Source organism: Henckelia pumila, chromosome 1 (genome assembly GCF_033568475.1).
Source record: "Henckelia pumila isolate YLH828 chromosome 1, ASM3356847v2, whole genome shotgun sequence".
Taxonomy (NCBI): Eukaryota; Viridiplantae; Streptophyta; class Magnoliopsida; order Lamiales; family Gesneriaceae; genus Henckelia; species Henckelia pumila.
In genome coordinates, this window is record NC_133120.1 from 32,046,208 (window position 1) to 32,057,449 (window position 11,242).

At 34.6% G+C, this 11,242-nt stretch overlaps 1 protein-coding gene across 1 annotated transcript; it reads left to right on the top strand.

Annotated features, from left to right (window-relative positions):
* Positions 1-846: 846 nt before the first annotated feature.
* Positions 847-2,654, top strand: LOC140860948 (protein FAR1-RELATED SEQUENCE 5-like). Its single transcript, XM_073263949.1, has 4 exons — positions 847-1,820; positions 2,175-2,253; positions 2,317-2,367; positions 2,556-2,654. The coding sequence occupies exons 1-4, from the start codon at positions 847-849 to the stop codon at positions 2,652-2,654; spliced, it is 1,203 nt and encodes a 400-aa protein (XP_073120050.1).
* Positions 2,655-11,242: the final 8,588 nt, after the last annotated feature.

Here is an 11,242-nt window from a genome sequence, read left to right on the forward strand (position 1 = left end):
AGTTCAAACAAAAGTTTAATAATCAAAAGAAAAAGGGAAGAAAAACTCGAATGGAGCGTTCTTCAATCTCCAAGCCTCCTAGCCGCCGTCTCTCTTATGCGATTCCAACCCCCTTTCACGTCTGACAATCTCCTATTTATATGTCTTTGAAAGCCCAAGAAATAAAGCCCGGAAACTTGAAAGTTTTAATTCCCAAAAATTCTATTTTTTCTGATTCTGCGATATGCACGGACCCTGAATAAGGGTCCGTGTCTAGCTCCGTGCATTAAACTGAAAACGCCGATTTTTTTTACGAGGATGCACAGACCCTTATCCGGACCAATGCATGGGGTCCGTGCATACATCCTTGCTTGCGCACAATTTTCTTGAAAAATTCATATCTTCAGTTCTAGCCGTCGGATCGAGCTGAAATTTGGACTGCAGATTTAAAACATCTGGAAATTAATTTTTAACGGTAAAGATTGGATTTGGAGCTCTATAAAATTAAATTTGAATTTTTGACCAAGACTGCTCCGTAATTAATGCTTCACAAATCTATTTTCCTACAAAATTAACACCCGAGGAGTGAAATATACACACATGTACTAAAACACATAAAAACACATAAAACAATATAAATGAACAAAAAATAAACATAAAAAAATCACGAACTAATGCATACAAAATGTACTTATCAGTGATGTAGTGGTGTTTGATACGACATATAACACCAACAAATATGGTATGATTTTTGCACCATTTGTTGGAGTTAATCATCATCATCAGACAATCGTTTTTGGTTGCGGATTTCTAAGTGACGAGAAAACTCAGTCTTTTGTTTGGCTATTTAACAAGTTCCTAGAAGCCATGCCTAAAGGTGCGCCAAATGTGATCATTACTGACCAGGATCCTGCTATGAAAAAAGTCATTGCACAAGTTTTCCCGCAAGTAGTGCATCGATATTGTTTGTTGCATATACTGAACAAATTCTCAGATAAATTAAATCCTGTGACTTTTCGTGACTACTATCAAAGCATAAATAATGTCATTCAAAATTGTACAACGCCTGATGAATTTGAGAAGTCTTTGGAAGAGGTTATCAAGTCTGCTAACTTGGAACAAAATGATTGGTTGTTATTGATGTATGAATTGCGACAGAAGTGGGTGCCAGCATATTTTAAACATGTATTTTGTGCTGGAATGTCAAGTAGTCAGAGATCGGAAAGTTCCAATGCATTTTTCAAGAGGTACGTCTCTAATAAGAATTCATTAATTGATTTTATCACTCGTTTCAATAGGGCACTTCGACACCAAAGACACAATGAGTTAGTTGCTGACCATATTGATATTAATGAACGTCCCAAGGTTAAGTCAAAGAGGCCGATGGAAACTCAATTGGTTAAGGTGTACACGAAAAAGAAATGGCCGGAGTTTCAGAGAGAAATGAATGAGAGTAAGGGTTATTGTTTGAAACAACAATCTATAGGAGTCGAGTTAGTGGTTTACAATGTGATGAATTTTCAGAGTTGTTCTTCCTCCAAACCAAGGGCGCTCACTCATAATAAGCAGATGGACTATATATCGTGTAGTTGCATGAAATTTGAGTTTGAGGGCATTCCTTGCAGACACATGTTAGCTTTTTTCCGTATCAATCAAGTGTATCAATTGGCTGTTAAGTATATACTAAAACGATGGACACGAGGTGCAAAGGTTGATTCCAAATATTTTATGACTAAGAAAAATGTCATTGACGATCGAGAAAAAAGTTTAATGTCAAGACACTCGAGGTTATCCTATAAAGCTTCTGTAGCAGTTGATGATTCATCATTGACTGATGAGGGGTCAGACTTCTTGGATGAACAATTAAATTATATTTTAATCTAAACTAAAGAGATCAACATCAGGAAAACATTAAGCAGTTAAAATCAAAATAAGAAAATCAACCTTGGTATCATTGATCCTTCTGAAGTGCGAGAAAAAGGATGTGGGAAAAAATTGATTTCCTCAAAAGAGAAGTCAACCTCAAAGGCCAGACTATGTCATGGGTGCGGGAGTCGAGGTGTGTCTCATGATTAGCGCAATTGTCCAAATTTGAATAATGGGTATGTGTCGATTAATTTTGTGTTTGTTTTATAGTATTGACAAACCAAACAATTTCATTAATTTTTGTAAATATGGTGATGTGTTGTTACCAGATCAACTGTAAATGATCATCATAACAACGATGACAACATAGATAAAGAAGATTTTGCATCGATGGATAATACTTTAAATGTTTAATTATTTTAATCAATAGTATCCTGAGACATTGAAATTAAATTGTATTTATTATTGTAGGTTCTGACATGTGGGAACTGGAATGCATTTGGACGAATGAAATTCCTTTTTGTATGAACATCTCCCTTCTGTGTTTTATTTTTTAATCTTTTGGTACATCATATTATTCTGATTTTCATTTAGTTCCACCGTGAGATGTTTAAGTTCTTTATTATTTGATCTTTATTTTTTTATTTATTTAGTTTTCAAAGTTGTTTTTTAATTTGTTGATTAGTTTTGGTGGTTGTGCATTTTTACAGGTTCAATTCATAAAGAAGTTGTATGATGGATACAAAGCTCCCGTTAATTTGGCTATTTTTGATGATGTTTTATGTGATAAGAGAACATGTAATCTTTGAGATGCATTTGCTGGATGCAAGACCATAAAATTAAATTATGCTCCTCATTTATTATTTATTGATATTGATATTTTAACAAAGGGTATATATTTTTGAAATATTTATTATTTAGAGAGGATGTTATGAACATGTTTGCAATTTCGTTGAACTAATATTTAAAAATCAAATGTTCGTTCTCTGTGATTTTTGACTTATGTTTCTACAATATGCACATAAGTTTAAATTTAATCATACATTTAGATCAAAATTTTTGTACCCACACCCACCACAAGGATAAATCTCTCTAAGGGTATTTGAAAATGCCATGTTTCTAGGATACTTATGTGTGCCTAGTCAAATGTCACCTATACTTCATATTAACAATTAGAAGTGCCTTCTATATTGTTTTATTTTTTTTGAAACTCTCTATATTGGTTTATAAGAACATTGAAATACGTCACTAATAATAATTTATAAGGATTTTTCTGGTAAAGTGCTTTCAAATGGTATTCGTAGTTATTATTAATAAGTTTTCATTATCTGCAGTATTCATTCATATAACAAGTTACAATAAAATAAAAATTATCTAAAAATCAAAATAAGAATATGAATATCAATGAAGCAAAAAAAAAATATTATTATGATTGTCTTTCCCCTTACAAAACATCTCATTCAATGCTAAAACTACTAATAAACTCTCAAAAATTGTCACACTAACAAAATGTAATTAAACACCATTTAGTTTCATAACTAGTAACAAAGTCTTGGAAAAGAATTTGGTTTCCTGAGTGGCATCTTCAACCATTGTATCCTACACATTGATACTCGTCACCTGCATATACCATTCATATTAAAAAAAAAAAAATCAACAATGAAAATATAAAGTGAAGAGAAGATGAATGGTTCAAACTTTTACTATAAATATTGATCCTTGGAGTCTCTAAAACCTCCAAAGAATCAAGGATCCTCTTAAACAATAAATATACTCAAACAAACAAAATTAAACACACCTCGTGATCACACAACACAAGCACACAAATCTAAAATAAACAACACAAATACACAAATCTAAAATAAACACGAGTAAACTACTGATGTATCTCATAGCACTTAAGCAAATGTAATCAACAAAAGAAACTCCATCAACTTTATGCGAAAAACAATCACAATCACATTATTCTGTTCTTTTTTATGCAAAAATTAAGATCGTTCCCATTCAAGGCCATCCAACATGCGAAAATTCTGCAGAACACATATCACTATTAAACTGTAACAAAAAAAAAGTGGAAGCATCAAATTATAACTTTAAATAACTCTAGAAGACAAACAAACTGTTATGAGATAGAAACAGACTAAAAAATATTCAATTCCAAGCAAAAACAGATCTTTCAACATCTACAAAGGAAATTCCTACAGCCTCTGCTCTAAAAGATAAAACCTCGTATAAGATAATCATTTACAACCAACAGAAAATCACGTTATTTATACGCACAGAATCTACCAGGAAAAATGGATTTCAACTTTCAACTATGAAACAAAGAAAGAGTAAAGAAATACATAAGAATACAGTAAAAAAATCCAAACTTTGGTTTACCTTATTCAAATCAAAATTTTCAGGGCAAGTGTGGAGAAGCTTAAAGAAATAATCAAACATCTTCGCAGAAGACCCAAACGATTTCCTTCTTCTTCTCTTCCATTTTCTCCTCTCCGTCTCTTAAATCTTCTTCTCGTTCTTCTCCAGAACACTTCACAGATTTGGCTTTAATTCTCTTCTCTTCATTTGGATCAGCCTCCCTGGCTCGCATCGACCCGCCGTTTCCCAGATGGATTCGGCTGTGATTTCGGCTTGAAGCTCGAATTCACTGTTCAGCGAAGTTGGTTTAAATTTGAACGAAAATCTTAGTTTTGGCAAAAAATGAAACAAAGAGGATAAAAGCCCTAATGGAAAAAAAAACTTCAACAAATCGAGAGAGAGTGAGAATTAATCAGCGTAAACCTTGGTAAAAGTGTGTAGAAGTAAACATATTTCTAAATTTTATTTAGTCAATATTTTTGATAAATTTAAGATCCTGGATAATATTTTTCAGTAATATTGAAAATTCTTAGAAATTTATATTATATCCATAAATCTATCGAGATTTTCAATATGCACATATGTTGTATTACTTCAAGAACATTAACATAAAATTAAAATTTATGTTTATTCTGGAGCATCAATATAAACATAAAATTTGTGCTATTTTGAGAGCATCAATATTAAATTTAAATATTGTGATTACTGGATCATTAACATAATACCCAAACTATTGACATAAGATAATATTTGTGCTATTTCGAGAGCATCAATATGAAAGTCACATATTGTGCTTTATCAAGAGCATTCACACAAAGACTACAAAATAAAATTATTTATGAGTCCTACCTTGAAGCTAGAGCACTTGTGCTGATAACGTGTTATAAATTTAGTGAAGAAAGATGAGAGAATAAAAGACAAGAGAAAATACAATAAAGAAAGATGAGTATATGATACAAATCTTATAAACTGTTTATTCTAAGTGCCACGTGTTCATCGCTTTTCTAACAAGAACAATTATTATATGCCGATATTATGTGTGTTGCAAAACTCTTGAAAGTGTCATGATCCTTAAAATAACAAAACTGAAATATAAATAACACAAAAGAAAAACAAAATAATACTTTGTTATAAAAATGAAAAACAAGAAAGTCATCAAATAAAATAAAACAAATTAAAAACAATATAAAATAAATATTACATAAATATTTATTATAGAGAAAAACATATACTCTGAATTCGCAATTTGTGCTTTATATCCACACACAACAAAAACTACAATATGATTTGTACACATCCATAACTTTTCTGGATCGGGACTTGGTAGTTATATTAAAAAATAAAAACTATAGTTTTTAATAATCAGGCAATCTAACTACTATGTTTCGATCGACCCAACATGCAATTTCTCTAGAAAACTCATTTAACCCGAACAAATATTTTTTATTCTAATAATATTTAATATAAACTTGATCAGCATCTTTCATTTTATTAAAACTTAAAAAGATACAAAAATAATTCTTAGAGAAAACTCATTTAACCCGAACAAATATTTTTTATTCTAATAATATTTAATATAAACTTGATCAGCATCTTTCATTTTATTAAAACTTAAAAAGATACAAAAATAATTCTAATAATTATTTAAGCATCACATGTGGATCGTCCTTTTATACATATACAACCACAAATTATAAAAATTATAACAAGGACAAATACTACTCATATAAATCCGAAAACTTTTTTTAAAAAAATATAAATAAAGAATGTATATATTTCCCAGTATATTATTTCATATAAGACAACTCTGTCTTGGTTTATTAGGTAAAACCTAAGTAGTGCCAAGTCCTAGGTCAAAAAATTAATAGAATAGGCCAAGAGGGGTATATAAATAATTACTTTGTCAATCTACCGGAGACCACAAATTTGGACAATCACTTGAATATAATATTTTTATGGTTGAGCATAGTGCTAAATAGCCAAAAAGCCGTTTTGTATATAATAAGCTAGGTCAACTTTTTTGGGAAAAAAAATACGGAGGAATATGAAGTTATTACTCGTCCCGTGTATAAACTTAGTAAATTCTTGGACTTAACGCAGTACTCAGTAGTTTCAAACTATGCCAAAACGCACTGTACAATCGGAGTTTCCTAACTCCGGCAATTTTGGATCTGAGTTTCGGCTTCCACTATTCACTCGCCCTCCGGAGTCTTTTCTCAATTACTCCGTCGCCGGTGCTTCGTTGATGACGATTTTTGGATCGAACACTCCTAAGGTCATGGGCTTTCCAATGGTGCAATCAATTTCGTCATTGCCTTCACCGTTTGCAAACGCCCAATTTCAGGTGAGTCAACCCGCTCCGGCCACTGAGTTGCCCCGTTTCACATCCGATTTGGCCGAGTCTTCGGGTTTGGTGACCGGTTCCTTGCTCCCCTCGCCGTCGCCGGTCGTCGGTGGTAGCTCCTTTCTTGACTCGAGAGTTGACTCGGCCGAGCCAGCGAGTCAACCCGTTGTGCTTGACTCGGCAGTCAATCCTTCGAGTTCTTTGGCTCCGTCTGCTCCTGTTGCTGTTTCGGCTCTTTCAGCGCCTCCTAAGGTCTCTTTCAGGGATGTGGTGGCTCCTCCGTCTGTTAATTCGCAACTTTTGAGCTTTGATGGGGTTGCGGATTCAGATTTTGGGAATCTTGCATCGTCGGTACGTGATGGGATTCCTGGGATTCTCTTCCCAGATCAGGTTATTTCCTCCTTCTCTGAACCCTTTAAATTTGCGTTGGTTGGGAGGATTTCAGGAAACAGAGGGGTGACCCCTAATTGTGATATTATTGCTGCGATTTCCCGTATTGGTTTGGTGGGTTCTCATACGGTGAAATTCCTTCCTCGCGGTTTTTTGTTTATTAATTTTTCTCTGGAGGAAGATTACCTGATGTTTTGGGGCAAGCCTGAAGTCTCCATTCGGTCTGTTACGATTCGGTTTTCTAAATGGACTCCGAAGTTCAGGTTTGAGGAGGAGTCTTCAGTGGTTCCGATTTGGGTCAAATTTCAGAATTTACCCCTGCACCTTTATGATCAAAAAAGTCTGTACCCGATAGCAAAGATCCTAGGTAACCCTATTAAGATTGATGAGATTACTGCTGATGGTTCCAGGGGGTCTTTTGCTCATGTGTTTGTGGAGATGGATGTTCTCTTGGCTCGTCCGGAGCGTATTTGGGTTGGCTGGGGTGACCACTGTCAGACAGTTGAGGTTGTTTATGAACAGGTTCCCCATTTTTGTACTCATTGTCGCTTGCTGGGCCATTCCCTTGAGTTTTGCTCTCGGAATGGGCCCCCTGTTCGCAGAAGAAGACCCCGTCGTCGGGGTAAGTTTTCACGTGTTCCTCAGGATTCTGGTACAGTTCCTGGGGATCAGGCGTATACTGTTCAGCAGGACTTGGGTCCCCCTTCCAGTGTTGTTCAGCCTGCTAATTCGGATGGATGGACTGTTCAGAGGGGTAGACAGCGGTATCGTCAGACTCAGCGTCGTGTGCTACCTCAGTCTTTGAGGAATTCCTTTGAAGTCCTCCGGAACTTCAAAGAGGATGTGGGTCAGGATGTTGCTTCGGGTGGCATCCCTGCTTTTGGTGTTAGTTCTGCTTCGGACTCCCAGTTGGCTATTGAAGATGAGTCCGGACAGATAGAGGTGGTGCCTTCTGTTACACCATTGCCAGTGGTCTCTACCGATGTCCAGAGCTCGGGAGTTGATCCTACAGATCCTTTATGTCTTCCAGTGTTGGATGTTTCCACGGATAGTAGAAGACAGACGAAGACTTCGACGACTCCTGCTGCCTCTTCGAGTCATTCCCCGTTCCTATTGTTGTGAAAATTCATCGCAAGCGTACGAGTGTCAAGTTTTAATATAGTGATAAAATCAAGTATCGATCCCTCAGGGAATAAAATGAAAATATTTAGTACTTGTAATTAAAATAGTCCAAACTTTATCTAGAAAATCAATAATCAAGAATTTTGCAATAAAATAAATAATTAAGAGATTTAAAAGCACGCACACAACTTTCAGATTAAAAATCAATCAGAGAAAAATGGTCTAGAGGTATAGATTTCACCTGGTTTCAACAACAATCAATCCTAATTAATTAATCTTCTTGAATTTCAAAGAATTAATAGCCAAGAACACTTACGTGTATTATTCCCTCTCCCGAGTGCCGAATAAAATATATCAACTACAATTCAATTCCAATATCCCTATTAAGAATCTACTTGCAGTGATCAATTCAAAACAATGTTCAGATTTCAAATAAATATTACAAATCAATTATTGATCAGATAATTGAAAAGACAATCAATTCTAGAAAAAATAATTAATCTAGAAGAAACTCAATTCAATAAAATCATGAATTCATGAAAGCGTCTACACCAGGTTCCATCCGACCTCTAGACTCTAAAAATTAGTTCATACTAAAATTCTGAATAAAACAATAATCCATAAATTCAAACATATTCAGAATAAAATAAAAGATAAAATAAACAAATCCGTCGTCGACGCCGTGTCCGGTCGATCAAACTCCGTCTTCGTTCTTCTCGATGAAGCTCCAGAAATCCCTCAAGAAATCTCTCGATCAAACCTCTGATTTCTCCTTCTGTACGTGTGTGGCGGCTCCCCTTCTCAGATTCTAATGTATTCCTTTTATATCGCATCTCAAAAGCCCACTCAAAAGCCCACAAAATATAGAAGTTTCCTTCCGATAAAATATTTCCAAGTTCAGAAATTGGCGACAAGCGCCCGCTCCAAAAATCACGCGCGCGCGTATAGGCCTCTGTTCTCAAGTTTCTTACCTTCCCAAGAACTTGAGCGATAGCTCTTCTTTGAGCGCTAATGGGAAGCGCTGATCTTTGGCCCAATAATATGGCCCATCACTATTCCTTTCTTTTGTCTGTACGTTTCTTTTCTTTTTTTTTTATTATTTTCTTTTCTCCACAATATTCCATAATTCACAAAATCTCAAGAATTTCCTACAATCACAAAAACAACAAAATACCCACATAAATCTGCTCGAAACAATTATTTAACAATTAAAATCATATATAAATTAAGTGTATAAAATACACTTATCAAATACCCCCAAACTTAGACTTTTGCTAGTCCCGAGCAAAACAAATAAATTCCAAAAACTCATTCTATCAAACCAACAAGAATAGTCAAGAAATATTATGGAACAATGGCCTCAACAATGATTTCAAAAAAATATCAAATCCAATTTCATCCAACCTACTAACACTCGAAAGTTTCAATCATAACAAAATAACCTGGTAAACTCACAATCTCCGCAACTCAAGTTCAAAACACCATTCTCCAAATTCAATTCAAACGTTCATAGATCATGAGGACTTTTCAAGGATAGCATAGGATCAAATATAGGATATAAATGCAAAGAATAAACGTGTAAGTGTTTAGATCAAAATTCATAATCATTAAAAGCATCAATCAACAGTCCATATGCTAAATTCTCGCAACTCTTCTCCACTAATATATTGGGCAACTGAGACTCGGTCAATATGACTTATTCAGCTTATAATGTAAGGCCTGGCTCATGGCTACAAATGAAGGATAAGAATTCAAAATAAGGAGTAATTCATATTATCAAACTCAATTACGACTCTTTTTTCATTCACAATTTCACATTCTTTCAATTCACTTCATTTCTCAACTTTTTCACAACTCTTCTTTTCAGAACTTTTTCAACTCTCTACCACATTTTTCAACTCTTTTTTTCTACTACCTCTTTTCATTTTTTCTTCTCAATTCACCACCACACCATTCCTTTTTTCACAAATAAAGCTAGGAGTATAAAACATTTTAGCATTCAAATTACTCCCTTAAAGGTAGGAAATAGTGTATAGGCTATTCAGGTAGTCAATGTAGGACCTTGAAATAATTACGAATGGGGGCTTAATCACACGTTTACAGGCATGCCATTCGATTTTCAATAAAGCTCAAACAAGGTACTAGGGATAAAATAGTAATAGGTAGCTTGAAAGGCTCAAACGAATTCAGAAAAATCGCCTAAATAATTCCTAATCTCAGTTTTTCCCGTATTTCGCCTCGAAGAGTGTTCGAACTAGTTCTAGACAAGTCTCAATCCACAATTAAATCATACAAATTTCAATCAGTGCAGAAAAAATAATCATCAGCAGTTAAAGATGATTTTCAACAAATTTCAGATTTCTCGTACCTCAATGTACTCATATACGTGTAGGCTCAAATAGGCAACTAAGGATAAATTTTTCAATGAAAATTAGGCCCAAAAATTTCAAACAATGCCTCAATCATATCTATGTCTGTATGTCTCAAAAATCAGATTCAAGTATTAATCACAGAGTATATAGGAAATTGTTCATCTAATTGGTTCCATTTTTTCAAAAATATTTGTTAGATAAGTGGACAATCATGGATTTCAGTTATAGCACAAAAATATTTTCATCAGCCATGCATCCATTTCTTTCTCAACTCAATTCAACTCAACTCAACAAAAACAACAATTAAAAATTTTATCTATAAAGCACACAATAAACATTAAAAATTTTATCTATAAAGCACACAATAAAATTCAACTACTCAAATATCAACCAAACAACCAAACAACTAAATCAAATATTGATTTCAAATATTGATTCACCCCCCCCCCCAAACTTAATGTAATCATTGTCCCTAATGATTAAAAATCAAGAAAAAGAACAAGGGACTCATACCTTCGACACCGAGCATCAGGACTCGGCGTCATCATCATCATCTCCATGGAACGAAGGTGCAGCAGCAGTAGTATCATCAGAAGACCAATGCGGAGGAGCTGGATAAGGAACAACAGTGGGCGGATAATTCTGGGCAAGAGCGGCAGTGAAATCATGCATATATGTCATGTGTGCTCGCATCATCTTCCACTGCTTCTTCATCTGAAAAAGCACGGCCGTAGAATCATCACGAGTAGAATACTCAGGGGCCGGATGTGTCGGTAGTGACATAGGTCCTTCCAAATGGGAAGGTGCT